This window comes from Camelus dromedarius, chromosome 5, assembly GCF_036321535.1.
Source record: "Camelus dromedarius isolate mCamDro1 chromosome 5, mCamDro1.pat, whole genome shotgun sequence".
NCBI lineage: Eukaryota > Metazoa > Chordata > Mammalia > Artiodactyla > Camelidae > Camelus > Camelus dromedarius.
Window position 1 is genome coordinate 92,573,354 of NC_087440.1, and position 14,672 is coordinate 92,588,025.

Here is a 14,672-nt window from a genome sequence, read left to right on the forward strand (position 1 = left end):
CGGGCGAGACTATTGGGCGCGGGCGCCGTCAGCCGCGCTGGCGGGGCGGGGCGGGGCGGGGCGGGGCGGGGCTCCCGACGGGGCGAGGACCCGGTCGCGCGCGGCGGGCGAGCGCTGAGGCGGCGTCATGTCTTCCGAGGTGGCCGCGCGCCGCGACTCGAAGAAGCTGGTGCGCTCACCCAGCGGCCTGCGCATGGTGCCCGAGCACCGCGCCTTCGGCAGCCCATTCGGCCTGGAGGAGCCGCAGTGGGTCCCGGACAAGGAGGTAGGTTGCTCCCGCCCGCCCTCCGGCCCGGGACCCCGATCCGGGCCCGCCCTGCCTCCCCGACGCCCCTCCCCAGCCGGCTCGCCCCCCGCGCTCCGGGTCCCCCTCGGCCGCCCGCGGCACCCGCTCCGCGCTCTGGTGGCGCCCCCGCGCCCCTGCTGCCCGTGCGCTCTGTCCCGGCCTGGCTCCCGTCCTCGGGGCGCGCAGGCTCTCCCTAAGTTTCTGTGCCCCTCACAGACCTCCCCACGATGTGACCCGGGCTTTGCCACCCCCGGGGCGTCTGCGAATCCCACAGCGCCCATTGGTTGAGCTGCTGAGCTGGAACCCCGCGGGACAGCCGAGGAGTCCGGCGTTTGTTTACCAAACAGCATCCTCCCTGGAGGACCCTCGGGGTCTGCACTGCGCGGCGGGTGGTGTTTGAGGGAGGTCTCGGGTGTGAGTAGGCGTCTCCGGACCGAGTATGGAGGGCGTCCGGGCTGGCGAGCTGCACCTGCTCCCGAGAGGTGCGGGGCGGACAGGCATGAGCTGTCCCGTCGGCAGAGTGGGTGCGGCACCTTCTGAAGGCCCTTCTGTGCCGGCCCAGGAGTTTGGACAGGATCCCGTAAGCCAGTAATTCTCAGCTACGTGAAGCCGTGCGAAAAACTTCGTGCATTCCTGTAAATCACAAATGTCTGAGACACCAGCGCTCCACGATTTTTGAAAAGGCTATAAGTTACTGCTCCCTCACGCATTGTGATCGACTACTTTTCCTCCCTTCCCTGAGAATCACCTATCAGGCGGCAGGTTTTCTGCTGAGGAATGCAGTCAGGTGTTTCTAAGAGACTGGAATGCAATCAGGTGTTTTTTAAGACTCTGGTGGTGAGTTGCCCAGAAGCTGGGGAGGGGCCGTGGGGCCAGCCCCGGGGAAGGGCTCAGTCCTCCGTCCTGGTCCTGCCGGGGCTGCTCTTTCCACTTAAGCGGCACCGCCCTGGCGCCCTGAGGGGAGCTGGCAGTCACCAGGTGCCTGCAGTCAGGGCACAGAGAGGGCGCCGTGCTGGGGAGTGGGTGGCGGGGTCACTGAGCTGGGCCACGTCGCCCCTCCCCTCTTGTTCTTTGTTGACCTGTTTGTGCTCTCTTCTGCATTTTTCTCTTGGTCCTTGTACACTTTGAACTAACAGAACGTACCTTTCCTCACTTGGTCTCCTCGGTTAGTGCAGTGAGAGATGATTAAAGGAAAAAGGAGGTGTTATCGTGGGTCTGGTTCCCATACATAAGCGCATGTCAGACTTCATCTAACTGGATCCGTGAGAGAAGCAGGTGGACATTATCATGGTTCAAAGACCAGTCAAAGCAGCACGAACTGACAAGGAGCAGGCACGAGCACGTGAGGGAGAAGTTCTCTTCCCCGTGGGGGAGGGGAGCCCAGGCGCCCGAGCGTCCGGTGGGCCGGGTGTCTGCAGTGTCTGCAGCTCCCTGAGCGGTCGCCCGAGGGTGTCACCGAGGCCAGGCTGATGTGTCTCAGCCTTTGCCCACTGCTGCCCCTTGAGGACCCTCTTTAGACGTTTTCCGTCCGGTTGATCCCCTGGGGAATGGCTGGCACAGGGATGTGAGCCCCGCTGCTCGGAGCATGCGGACGTGCGTGGAAACACGGTCTAGCCGGGGCACCGCTGCTGTGCGACCTTGGGATCCCCACTGCCATTCCTGTCCAGGGCCCCTCGCTTTTTCCTGAAATCCTCGTTGCATAGGTTTTCCCACGTAAGTTGCCTTTCTGCGTGGGCCTCGTATTGCAGGGCCACGCGGTGAGGTGCGCCTGGAGCTCTGCCCAGCCGACTGGAGAACTCAGGAGACTGACAGGGTCGGGCTGAAAGACTCGAATCAGCGTGGCACCCCATCCTTTAACAGACGTTTCGCTCCGTGCTGGCGGGGTGGCGGGTGCCCTTCAGAAACACTGATCTGAGCTCACAAACCCCTATTTGTGGTCTGAGCAGCCAGAGGAGGCCTGAGAGGCCGAGGGAGCTTGGAGGACGGGAGGAGGCCTCTGAGTGACTGTGGACTACTTTCTGAGTCTGAGGAAGTTTGTCTTGAAATTTACTGGGACATGCCCCAGAGTCGAGAAATTACCAAAGGGAGCATTCTGGAGGAAAAGGACCTTGGACTGGGGCAGCTTGGGCTGGGAAGTTTGGGATGGAGCCTGGGATGGGTCAGTCTGCTCCTTGCCTGGTCGGTGCTTCCAGAATGTCATGATCACAATCACTGTGTTTTGGGAGGGGCAGGTTTACCTGTGGTGGTCTGGAGTAGGCGGAAGAATTAGGTAGAGCAGGGCCGGAGGTGACATGTCATCTTTGGCTTCCTCCGACATCCCCCATTCTCGCCCTTGTGTGGGTTAGTGTTGCTGTCATGTCTGTAGACGCCCTCCCCTCTTGTCATTCCAGCTGTCTCCCGCTGGTCCGAGGCCAGCCCATTCTGCATCTGTTACTGGGTGCGTGACCCTGAACCAGGTTGTTAGCTTGGGCCCTGGGGGACACCCCTACAAGTGCGGGAAACGTCTGCGGCTCTCGGCTTCTCAGGGGGTTTCCTGCCTCAGAAATAACTGGGGATTTCTTTTCTAGTGTCAACGTCAAGGATTCCACAGTGCGTGCCTCCCTGGGAGCTGGTGAGGCCAGGAGGCAGTGGGGGAGTGTGGGGAGTGGGCTTGGGGTGCGCTGTTTGGCATGTAGCCCAAAATACTGAGTTTTCTCCTTGAAATCCGTGCAGTTTTGCATGCTCACCCCCTTTTTTTCCCATCCTCGGCACTGGGTGTAACCAATGATGACGGCTCTGTGCTGTCATTTTGATGCTCAGATACCCTGCAGATGCAGAACCAGGGAGGGGAGAGCATGGTATGTCAGATAAAAAACAAGGTCAGACTTAGGTGGGGAGAGATTTATGGTCATTGTAGGAGGGGAAGCTCCAACCAAGGGGTCTGCAAACTGTCCAAGACCAGGCAGCAACGGGTTTCCTTCGTGGGAGGAGTGACCCAGGCTAGAAGGGGAGGGGGTGAGCGGTGGAGGTGGAGGGGCAGGTGCTGATCTGACAGCACATCAGGGGAGGCATCACCCCAGGCTAAGCGGAGTTTGGGGGCCTAAAGGAAGGAGAGAAGATTGATGAAAGTTTTGTCAGGTCAGTGGGCATTTTATTCTGACGGATGAGTGGGGACAGACTGGTCAGCAGTCACATTTGGGGTCTGTGTCTGGCTTGTCGTGGGTGAGCAGGGGTGTCTGAGTTTTCTCTAAGTCACATGGGGAGGGGGTTCTTTGCGAGATGCGTTCCTAGAACACTACCAGTGGGGTTCCCAGATCTCTGGCCCCCAGGATCCTGGGCGAGTCCATCGTGGTGCAGGGTTGGGGCTGCGGAGCCAGTGGACCTCCAGGGGCACTGTCTCCCTCAGGAGAGCTGCCCACGGCCCCTCAGGCTGGCTGGGCGCTGCTTCTGGTGTTGGGAGAAAGCGTGACTGTGAAACACCACCAGGGCCTCCCTGCGCCCTGAGGAAGGCTGGCGGTCTGGCCTCCTTCCCTGGGCCCGGGGGGGACCCCTTCCCTTCCCCCGGAGCTCCAGGCCACTCTGTGCTGCACAGCAGATGGGGCTGCGTGAGCCTGGTCCTTTGTTAATGCAGCAGAGAGTTGAGTCTTCAACTCAGGGTCGTTCTTTATTTGTAGGAGTTAAGCTTTTACTCTTTAAGAAAGCTGCTTTTTTAATGAAGACACATTAATACGTGTATTTTAAAACTTAACTTTTATGGCTTATTTTTGAGGAACCTAAGACCTGGTCTAGTGTGAGAGCCAGGCGCCAGCAGTGCCTCAGAGAGGACAGTGTGGAGGGCATGACTATCCTTTGTCACCTTAGCCTTAGAGGGAGGGTGGGCATCTGTCCTAAAACTTTGTTATTTTCACGCTGAGGGGGAGTTGCCCTTGGACAGACCCTTTTGGGTGGGGACTAGTTCTGACGGGTTGCCCCGGGCACCAGGGGCTCTTGGTGCCTGAATCTGGGCAGCAGGTTGGCCAGGACCCGCCTCCACCGAGCTCTGTGCCTGGCCTGTGCTGTCAGCTGTGCAGGGTGAACCCCCAAGTCCCAGAAGCCCCTTCTGTGCTCACGTCTTTGGTCCGGGCCAGTGTCCTCTGGCCCTTTCTGGTTTCTCCTGTTACTGCTCATGGTCTCCTCACTTACCCACCGGAAAGCTTAGCTGGCAGGGAGCCCGAGTCACCTGCTGGTTTGCTGGACCAGTGAGGGCCCGACGGTGGGCGGCCGGGCTCGGACTCCGGGACCCGCAGCCGGGAGCGGGCTTGGAGTTGGGGTGTCTCACTAGGGCTGACGTTTCGTGAGGCCCCTCCTCCCCACCGGCCTCCCCCATCTGCGGGGCCGGGGCCCTGTGGAGGTGAGCGCAGGCTCCCGAGCTGGGCTGGAGGCGCGCCTGTTCGTGCTGCTTCACGTGGAGTGAGACGCTCCACAGCCGGCCTGCTGCCCGTCCTGGCAGGGGTGGGGGGTGTGTGTGTGCGCGCGTGCATCTCATGGCAGGGCCCTCCCTGAGCTCCTAGGGTCCCTTTGGAGGGTCCTTGTTCTCCTGCGATTGTGCCTGTGTGAGCGCCACCCCCGGCAACACATGGAGGTCTGGGTGCCACGCAGCCTGAGGGGCTGGCATCTCAGGCCCCTCTGGCTGCACGTGGCGGAAATGGGTTGATCACACCTGATTTCTGGACTTCGGTACGTTCTGTCTCCCCAGAGAGCAGGTGCCCGGAAGCCCAGAGCCTCTGGCCCAGTGCAGGGGTGCGGGGCTGGGGGCCGGGTGGCGCTGTGCCTTGCCTTTGGTGCAGCTTTCCATCAGGCTGGGGGTAGGAGTGCGTTGGTGGGGTTTCACTCTCATACCCTCACCCGTTGCTTTAGTTCCTTATTTAATTTTGTTCTCATATCAAGTTGTTCTCTTGATCATTTGAAAAGTTTCTTTTATGTAAATAACAAGAAAGTTACTATATTTAAAAATAACCTCATTGGCTTACTTAGATTAATAAAAAGCTTCTAGTTCACTAATATTTTTAAGGGAGCAAATTTTCAATTTGGATTTGGTCTTAGTTTAGAAATTGGTTTCTCAGTGGTCCAGATGTGAACGTCCCAGCATACAGGGAGCGGCCCTGGGAGCCGCGTCCCACCCCGGGAGCACAGCTCTGTGTGCTGAAGCCTGGTCTGATGCTGGCTTTCCCAGTGGCTCAGCCTCCCTGGCTACACCCACACCCAGTGGATTCTGTGGCTGGTGGTTGTGTGAGGTCACCAGGGAGCGTGACACAGAGGCCCTGCCATGTGGAGAGGCCCAAGCACCAAACACAGGGAACATTCCAGAACTGACTGTGGAAGGCAGGGGCTGGCAGAAGCAGCAGCTCAGTGATCAGCCAGCCGGAGCCTGAAGTTGGCGGGGAGCTGTAGATGGTTCTGGAAGGCCAGGGCGGACCAGGCCCTGGGTCCAAGTCCAGAAAGCAGCTTACAAGCAGAGAAAACGAGGTTAGTCATGGGATCTCAGGAAGCTCGGTGCGGGGCCCCGGCCATGTGGGGCTGGGTGGGGCGAGGGCGCCTTCCTGCTGCAGGCTCGCCTGATGCCTGTCCTTCCATGGAGAAGGGCACACTGTGCCATGGAGGCCAGGCTCCTTCCAGAAGCATCTGCAGGGCCCCGGCACCACGGGGCTGTTTTAGACCAGCTGAGGATGGTGGGCATTGGCACCTCTTGTGAATCTCCTCAGAGTGACAGGCCTGACTGGCCAGGCAGTGCTGGGTCCCACAGCTGGGCCTGGAGGTGGTATGTGCAGAGCAGGGGGGCCAAGCCCCTGTGTTTTGGGGGGTCAGGGAGGGTGGGGAACAGAGCCCGGGTGGCATGGGTTCCGGCCGCCCAGAGCAGCTGGTCAGTGAGGAAGAAGGGCAGGACCCTGGGGGACACGCCCTGTTGGACGGGTCACCCTTGGGTCACATGGGCAGGGTGTCTGATTACATTCCTGGCTCCCTGCCTGGAGGTGGTGTTTCACTGTCACTGCATCATTGGGCTGGGGTGGCAGGTGTGTCCACCAGGGACAGCCCGTCTGTGGAAGTGACTGTCACTTTGCGTGGGGTGGCGGGTCTGAGCTCTTTTGTGTGGTTGGTTGCTTTGGCAATGCTGTGGCCATTTCAGGTCCTGGGCCTCGCCTGTCCCTCTGGTGCTCTGTCCCCAACCTCCTGATCATCTGTGCATCTCGGGGCAGCGGGCATGGGACTTGCTGTCCAGCAGGTCCAGCCTCCTGAGCCCCAGGTCGCAGGTCCGGTCTGTTCTGTCTGGTTCCCTGACCCGAGGTGTGTTTCAAGCACTTACCTGGTGCTGACTTTGCCGACGGGACACTGCCCCCCGCCTAGCCCCTGGCCACGCTTTCCTCCACCCCCGGTACCAGGCAGGGCTCATGGGTGCTTCCCTGGCTGGTTTCAGAGGGAGCTGACTGCGCCGTCAGGGCTGGGCTGCGCGGCGTGGGCTCCGGGTCCTGACGCTCTGCCACCTTCTCTCCTAGTGCCCAAGGTGTATGCAGTGTGACACCAAGTTTGACTTTCTCACCCGGAAGGTGAGCTGAGGCCGTGGGGTGGGTGGGGCGGGCGGTGGGCCTGTGTCAGAGCCCTGGCTCAGTCGCAGCCTGGTCGGTGGTCCCATTGCGGAGAGATGGGTGAGGGGCCGCCTGCCTGTGGGGCCCCTGCGCGTCCTCACTGAGTGCCCCGTGTCCCCAGCACCACTGTCGCCGCTGTGGGAAGTGCTTCTGTGACAAGTGCTGCAGCCAGAAGGTGCCACTGCGGCGCATGTGCTTCGTGGACCCTGTGCGGCAGTGCGCCCAGTGCGCCCTGGTGTCCCACAAGGAGGCCGAGTTTTATGACAGGCAGCTCAAGGTGCTCCTGAGTGGTAAGTGCCTGGGGCTGGCCCGGCCCGGCACTCGTGGGCACCTGAGAAGTGGGTGCAGCCCCGGCCCTTCTCTGTGGAGACGGACACACCTGACACATTGGCTGACCTGCTGGGCCTGGGACCCGGGTTGGGGACGTCCACCCTGGGCTCGGGCGGCACTTCCCTGGGGCGGCAGCAGGCTGAGTCTCACCCGGGCCTCAGGGACACAGGTCTGCCCCCCCAGAGCTTCTGAGGACTGAGCAGCCCTCACCCCAGCCCGCGGTACCACTCCTGGTAGCAGGGGGGTGGGGTGGGGGGGTCTCTGTGCCTTCTCGCTGCTGCTCTGGGCCATTGCTCCTGAGCATGGGGGTGGGGGTGATGCCCTGTGACCTAGGCCTTTGGGAGGTAAGGTCACCTGGAGCACAGCCTCCCCTGAGGCGGTGCCTCTTGTGGGCCTCGGCAGGGGCCGCGGGGCAGAGCTCGCCTTGCTTTCATCCCGCCCTGGCCCTGTGCGTGTCACACGGGAGCTGGCCTGCCAGCCGGGAACACACGTAACAAAGCAGCAGCCATGTCCTCACGTTTGGCTTTGCATCCCAAGGAGCCACCTTCCTCGTGACTTTTGGAAACTCAGAGAAATCAGAAACAATGGTTTGTCGTCTTTCCAGCAACCAGAGGTAAGAGCAGGGTGTGGCCCGGCGCTGACAGCTGTCATACCGAGCCGGGAAGTGGCATGGCATGGACACATTTCGTTTGCTGTAGGTACTTGCTTCTGGACGGGGACAGCCGCCGCGAGGTGGAGATCGCGCACGTTTCCACCGTGCAGATGCTCACGGAAGGCTTCCCTCCTGGAGGTAAAGGCCGCGTGCGGCCAGCCGGGATGACCTTTGGGGCCAAGCACAGCCTCGCGGACAGGGTCTGTTGGGCCATCCCACTCAGCCTGTGGCAGGGTCTCCAAGGCTCCTGCCTGTCCTCCCCTGTGGGCCTGTATCCAGTAACTGGCTCGGGAACTCGCCAGTGAACAGGGGCTTAACATGTAAAAAAAACAACGAAGGAAAATTTGCCTAAACACGTTGTCTGAACGCTCTCCTGTGCCATTTCATTTATTTTTGGACTCGGACCCAGGATCAAGCCCAGATGCAGCTGGCACCACCAGATTCCCGAGTGTCTGGGGCAGGGCCCTCCTGGCACTCCCTGCCGTCGGCGTCTGTGGAGACAAGGCTCTGTGGCTCCTCGTGGGCTCGCGGGGAGGAGCCCAGTCTGGGTCTTCCCACCCAAACCTCCGTGCGCAGCGGCCGCCCTTCCCCCGAAGGGGAGTCTGTGTTCCGCTCTGCACACAGTGTGCTGAGGAGTCCGTGTGGCTGTGTCCACCGTGCTTTCTGTGTTCTGATTGGCTCTTGCTTGTCTTCTCTCCTGCCTGCCTACCTCCTTGACGTAGAAAAAGACACTCACACTCACACCAGCCTCCCGGGGAGCCAGCCCGCCTCTGAAGGTCAGACACATGCTCCTCGCCTTTCCCCTGACTGCCCGGGCCCTGCGCCTCCTTCGCATCCTGCTGTCTCGAGGGGTCCACGTCAGGGTTCTCTGCGAAACACCCATTCACTTTTGGTTGATTTGGAAGAGGGTCGGGTCTAAGACAGTATCCTGGCAGAAGAGCTCTGTCTAGTTTGCTCATTCTGTCCCGGGGGAAAGCAGGGCTCAGTGACGCTTTCACGTCAGCATCTGCTGGCCCTCAGCAGGCCCAGTCCGCCGGCGGGTGGCGGCCCTTCTCCCAACATGGTCCTGTCCTTCACAGCCGGGCTCACTGTGTTCTTCGAGGCGCCTCCTGCACGTCCGACTCCTGGAATGCTGGGGTGGGAGGGCCTGGCCAGTGTTTGGCCCCCTCTGTCCCCTGAGCGCAAGCAGGCTGAGTTGCAGGTGCCCTGGTGGGAAGTCCAGGTCTGGAGGAGCTGGGCTCAGCCTTGGAGGGTGCGCGCAGAACGGCCTTGCCGTGGCCCACCAGAGGCCAGGGAGCGGTCACCATCCAGCTGGCCCAGTGAAGTTGCCAGCCTTTCCGAAGTCCCAGCAGCTGGGGCTCATGATGCCCATTGGGAGTACAGTGAACCCTGCTCTGCCAAAAGTTTCCTGGAACCTTTGAATCCCCAGAACCTTGTCTTCTCATGGGAGTGGGGGCACTGGGGCAGCTCCCTGAGCTGGAGGCAGCATAGGAGACATGGAAGTGTGGCCGGGGCGCCGGTAAAACCACTTACGGAGCAGGTGGTGGGCAGAGCCGGCTGGGGGCACCCACAGGGAGCCCCGCCGGGCCAAGCTGGACTGACTTGCAGGGTAGGACCGTGGCTCATGTGAGGTCACGGAGGCAGCTCTCTGGTGGTGGTTCGCCCTCTCTACCAGCTCGCGTCCTGACCCCACTGGCCTGCATGTTGACTTGGAGACCTGTGTCTGATTGAAGGACTCTTCTGAGAGCTGGAGTCTTCCTCCCACAGTCAGCAGAAGAGCTGTAGGTGAACGTCACCAGGAGCTGGTCTCCATGTGACTGCTGACATGGTTGGGACAGAAGGGTTCTCAGAACAGGTGTAGGAATCGGGTCATTGTCCATGGAGCAGCTGGTCCCAGCCCAGGGGCAGGCAGGCCACGTCCCAGCAGGCTGACCTACACGGGGCATCTTTTCCGGAGCTCATGTGCTAGGGTGGGGTGCTGGTGACCAAGGTGGTGGCACTTCTCTGGCTCCCTCTGCTCGACCCTGTTCTCGGTGGTGGGGCGGGTGGGAGGCTGGCCAGGGTGGTGCAGGCCCCGCCCCCCGCAGGTGCCCCGCCGGGGCTGGGAGATGCGGCACTTGCTTCTCTCCCTGGGCTCTCAGTGATGTGGCCGTGTTTGTCCTGGACCTCCAGTCTTGTTACTTGGGGTCATACACCAGAAGGCGCCCCCCTCGCACAGGCTTCACCACCTGGCCACCACGTCAGGGCTGGCAGCATCCTGGGTGCTCAGAGTCCCCTCGGGGCAGCCTTACCTTGTCTCCTGCCCCCAGGAGGCAACGGACGGGCCACAGGCATGTCCCTGCACTACAGAACCCCAGGGGCAGAGGGCGTGACGCAGCTGAAGCTGACTGCCGGTGAGGACGCAAATGGCAGCAGGAGGCAGGCGACAGCATGGTTGGCGGCCATGCACAAGGTACCGTGGCCCTGGCCCTGCCACCAGGGCACTGCCCACCTTTCCCAGATGAAGACCTGCCTCCCGCTCCACCGGGGGCGCCCCTGCCAGGCTCCGTGCTTATTTTGGGTCACCTTGCAGGCCGCCAAGCTCCTCTACGAATCCCGGGACCAGTAACTCCACGCAGGCCAGTCAGCCAACGTGGGACCGTGGTGCCCGCTCCCTGCGGACACAGGCACAACCAGCCCGACACGTACTGGAAACGCAACTCAAGTATTCGGAGAACCAAGTGTCCGCTTACCTAGTGCAATACGTACACCGCTGATTAACGCTCTCAACAGCTTGTGCTTCAGAATTTGTTACCCTGTTGATACTTACCCGGGGGTGGGAGCCGCTGAGCTGCACAGCTGCTAACTGTGCAGCGTAAGCTGTCAGGCCCGAGCGTGCGAGCGGGTCCTGGCCCCTTGCTGCTCGTTTTGTTAGTTGTTCTTCAGAAGTGGGCCGGCAGCGGAGACCTGGCCTGGTGGGCCCTGCTGCCTGCCTGGTCTCCTGTACGCGGCTTACAGTTGGCCCGAACCCGTTTTACAGGCTGTCCGTTCACTGCGTCACTAATTTGGGGCTGTGCACACGCCTCTGATACTTCACGGGGGGAAGGAGCAAGCTTTGTGTTTTGTACTTTTCACTTACTATTTCACTTTATTAAAATAACTGTACAACAATTTGTATATAAAGCTTATGATTAAAACCTATTTTGAAAATACGGGTCAGGCCTCGCCTCGCTGTGTCCCGACCACCTGAGCTGCCTGCACAGCTCCGCTCGGGCCCCGGAACACAAGACTCGCAGCCGCCGATGGGAGACAGCGGTTTATTGTGTGCGTGTGGACACGGCTCCTCAGAGGCTGCCCGTGGGGTGTCCGTTCCTCACCACCCCGCTGGGTACAATCAGTGCTTCAAACTGGTTGACTACAGCAAGGCTCTACACATTTGTACGTAAAGTACACACAAGACTCGTACATGGAAAATAAAGCCTAAGGGCCTGGATTTTAATGAGAGAAGAAAACATTTCCAACATGGTTCTGATAGCTTCGAGTGGTCTAGTCAAAAAATACTCTTGGTATATAAAAGCCTGTACGTACAGTTCAGATCTCAGGGAAGTGCCTTACTTGCTTTAAGTCTAGAACTGGGGCAAATGTTATTGCATCATGGCCGCCCGGACAGGGAGGCTGGGCCCTGCCCTCCTGTCCCAGGGCCACCCTCCCGACGCCCACCCACCCCCCCGGCTCGAGGGCAAGACTGCACTCAGCAGGGCCCGTCCACCCTGGGAGGGCGTCAGAACCACACCTGGGCAGCAAGAGGTTGCAGAGAAGGCAGTGCTGCGTTGAGACCCCTGACTGTGTGTCACCTCGTCCTCAGGGTCCTCGTGCCCATGGCATGAAGTCCAGCCCGGCACCAGCGGCCTGGGTGACCCAGATTGAGGCCCAGAGCCGGGACACCAGACACCACCATGGGACGGGAGTTTCCACACACGGGCCCCTCTGGTGATGCTAGGAAGAAACGCACGAGGTGAGGAAGAAAAGGACACTGGGTTCCTGTGGTTTCCAGGCCACAGGTGGGCAGGGCTCCAGCAGGGGGACACACCTCACAGTGGCTGGGAGTGTTCACTGTGGGCTGAGTGACATGGGACTGAGGGGCAGCCGTGCGCCCAAGTCGAGCAGAGCATCGGTCTTCACTGGCCACCAGCCAGCGCTTAACTGTAGGGCTGCTTTCTGGCAACAAGGGTGGTGGTTGAGAAAGCTGGGTATTTATTTGGATTTACAGTAATTGGCAAAATTCAGTCTTCTTCGGAGGTGAAAGTACCCCTCCCGGTGTGGGTGAGCTGGAGAAAGGGCCTCACCTAGAAACTGCCGGGGTTTCACATTGTGGACGCCGTCTGCTAAAGTGAGCACCAGTAAAACCGCTCCTAGCTTCAGCTTTCCCAGGGAAGTGGAGAAATCTCCTGGGTGGCTCCTGTTCGCCGGCAAGTCTGGGCGGTGCTCTGGAGGGACATTCAGGCCAGTGTTCGCTGTCGGGGTTTGATCCGTGGGTACAACTGGGGGCCGAGGGAGAGGGGTCAGGGTGGGACGGCCGTGGAGCCGGGCTCCCCACGAGGCTGCACACCAGCTCCTCAGCTCCTGGGCTGTCACCTCCTACTGAGTCCACCCTCAATCCCCGTGGGCTCAAACCATCTAAAGTCCCTGTCACTGGCTGTAAGGCCCCCAAAGGTGCCTGGTAGGCCACTGACTTCCAGTGAAGGTGGGGTGAACGTGGCACCTGCCGGGCATGCAGGCCGAGAGGTCTGATGCGGTTGTGAATGCAGTACTTGGGAGCAGCCCGCGGGTGCCCCATCTCCCCACCCACCCCCACTGAAGACACTGCTGGGTGGCGCCTTAAGAGCAGAGCACAGCGAGCAGCCGCCACCAGGGTGCTGGCCTGCCCCGGGGCCTCCCCAAGAGCAAACACCTCCACAGCTCCCCAGGGCCTGCCAACCCTCCCGCCAGCTCCGCAAACTCACCCACCCGTGGGGGTACCAGGGCTTGGGGGGAGCTCCTGCACTGAGTCACCCACGGGATGCAAGCCGCACCTCGCCCAGCGCCCCGTGCTCCCCGGGCAGGCAGAAAGGGGTGAGCCAGCAGCTCCGAGCACTCACCCCCAGCAGGTTTTTGGGCACGTAGCCCTCCCGGTCCCCCAGGCGGGCCCACCACCACTCGGTCTCGCTCTCATCCTTGCGCCTCAGGATGGTGAGCGCGTCGCCTTCGTGGAAGGACAGCTCGTCACTGTTCTGGGCCTCGTAAGCCCACAGGGCGTACACCACACCTTTGTTCATCACACCCAACTTCTCCTGCACCCCTGGGATGGGAGAGCAAACCGTCAGGTCCCTGTGGCGGGTGGGCGGCAAAGAGCCCTGCTCGCTCCAGGGCCAGAAGGGCCACGCTGCCAACTCGGCCAGCTGCCACCCCCGCTTAACACCCACAGTCCTTCTCACATCCTGGTGGGAGGAGTGCTGCTGGGGATTTTAGTCCAGAGCTAAGGCTGTGGTTCTGAAAGATATTTCTCAAGTAAAGCTCAACCCGCACCGAGAACATACAAAAGTCAATGTCAAAAGCAGCTGCGTTGCTGCTCCGATAGCAGGAAGCTCTCCCCAGTGGAGTGAGTGCATGCCCAGGACCGGCCGCCAGGCCCCAAGGCACAGGTGTCCTGGGACTGCGGCCCCCCCAGTTCTGGGAGCTCAGCCTGCCTGTTTATCACTTTGTCCCCAGGGCCCAGGGTCTGAGGTGGGCAGGACCCACAGATGTGGGGCGGATGACCTGTTGACTTCAGCCTCAGAGATGCTGCAGCCCTGCCAACCCCTCTGCCTAAAAAGCGGGACGGAAGACCAGTGCTCACCCACCACGGTCACCACACTGGGACACCGTCGGCCGTCACAGGCCTCTCTCTGGGCGGAGGCAGGTCCCAGTGCATCCCAGCCCAAGTGCACAGACAGCCCAGCCACCCACCCCTACTTCTCTGCCCAGAGGGCACCATCTAGCCAAAACCTAGAAGTGGTTTTGTTTCTAGCAACCTGGCACGGGCTCGCAACAATGTGGATTTTCCAACACGTCTTCAGGAACGAGCCCAACGGACAGTGTGACCTCCATCGTGATGACTTCCTGGGCTGCCCCCAAGGTTAACCCGGGGCTTCTCCCCACGCGGCCAGGAGAAGGGCTGGAGGCACCAGCCCGCCCACCCCGCGTACCATACAGAAACTGGGAACACTGGATGTAGCCTTCCTCCATCTCTTCGCACTTGTCCGCGGCTGTCTCAACGTCACTGATGGTTGAGGCAAAAATGGCGGCGCCACTCTCCACCAGCTGCTTGCAGAGGTGCACGCTGTTGCAGGAGGCGGCGCAGTGCAGCGGGGTCCTGGAACCGACAGCGTGGCCATTTGAGCAGGCCTGGCGGCTGTGCACCCAGGGCCCCGCTCACCTCCAGGCCGCTGTCTTTCCAGTGGCCTGATTTCTACTGACAGTTTAGGACCACACACGTTCCTGAAAAGTGCGGGTGGGCAGCGGGCTGGGAGACAGATGCCTATACAATGGCGACCCGGGTGTCCCTCGCACCACTGGCATGTCCCCAGAAATGGCTGCTGTGGTAACTGTTCTGTGTATTTTACCACAATTGACAGATGACCAAATGAGGCAGGACAGACAGCTGCCTGTGACGACGACTTCAGGGCCACAGGGGCCTGCCCACAGCAGCAAGACCACTGCCTCAACTCACGAGGCCGGCCTGTGAGACTCCCTTCCCTGTGCACTTTCTGGCCATTGAAAAACAGACTGACTCCCGCTCAGCCTACAA

General features: G+C 60.9%; 2 protein-coding genes across 6 annotated transcripts in view; one reads left to right on the plus strand and one right to left on the minus strand.

The window, feature by feature from the left end:
• Positions 1-84: 84 nt before the first annotated feature.
• Positions 85-11,058, plus strand: ZFYVE21 (zinc finger FYVE-type containing 21). 2 transcript variants are annotated; one of them, XM_031454432.2, is made up of 8 exons: positions 86-265; positions 6,796-6,846; positions 7,007-7,175; positions 7,753-7,828; positions 7,914-8,005; positions 8,590-8,643; positions 10,177-10,319; positions 10,440-11,058. In XM_031454432.2, exons 1-8 carry the CDS (start codon positions 128-130, stop codon positions 10,473-10,475), a joined length of 759 nt encoding a protein of 252 aa, XP_031310292.2. In that variant the 5' UTR covers positions 86-127; the 3' UTR covers positions 10,476-11,058. The 2 variants fall into 2 exon arrangements, with proteins under 2 accessions (XP_064342386.1, XP_031310292.2); XM_064486316.1 differs by lacking the exon at positions 8,590-8,643 and having other exon boundaries at positions 85-265.
• A 91-nt stretch (positions 11,059-11,149) lies between these two features.
• The window catches only part of PPP1R13B (protein phosphatase 1 regulatory subunit 13B), an 87,440-nt gene continuing 83,917 nt past the window's right edge, over positions 11,150-14,672 (minus strand). For all 4 annotated transcript variants that reach the window (XM_064486315.1, XM_031454401.2, XM_031454402.2 and 1 more), the window contains 3 exons: positions 14,071-14,237; positions 12,985-13,184; positions 11,150-12,387 (listed from right to left, as the gene is read on the minus strand). In XM_064486315.1, the coding sequence (XP_064342385.1) occupies positions 12,346-12,387; positions 12,985-13,184; positions 14,071-14,237 (409 nt within the window). In that variant the 3' untranslated portion in view covers positions 11,150-12,345. The remainder of the gene's footprint in view (positions 12,388-12,984; positions 13,185-14,070; positions 14,238-14,672) is intronic.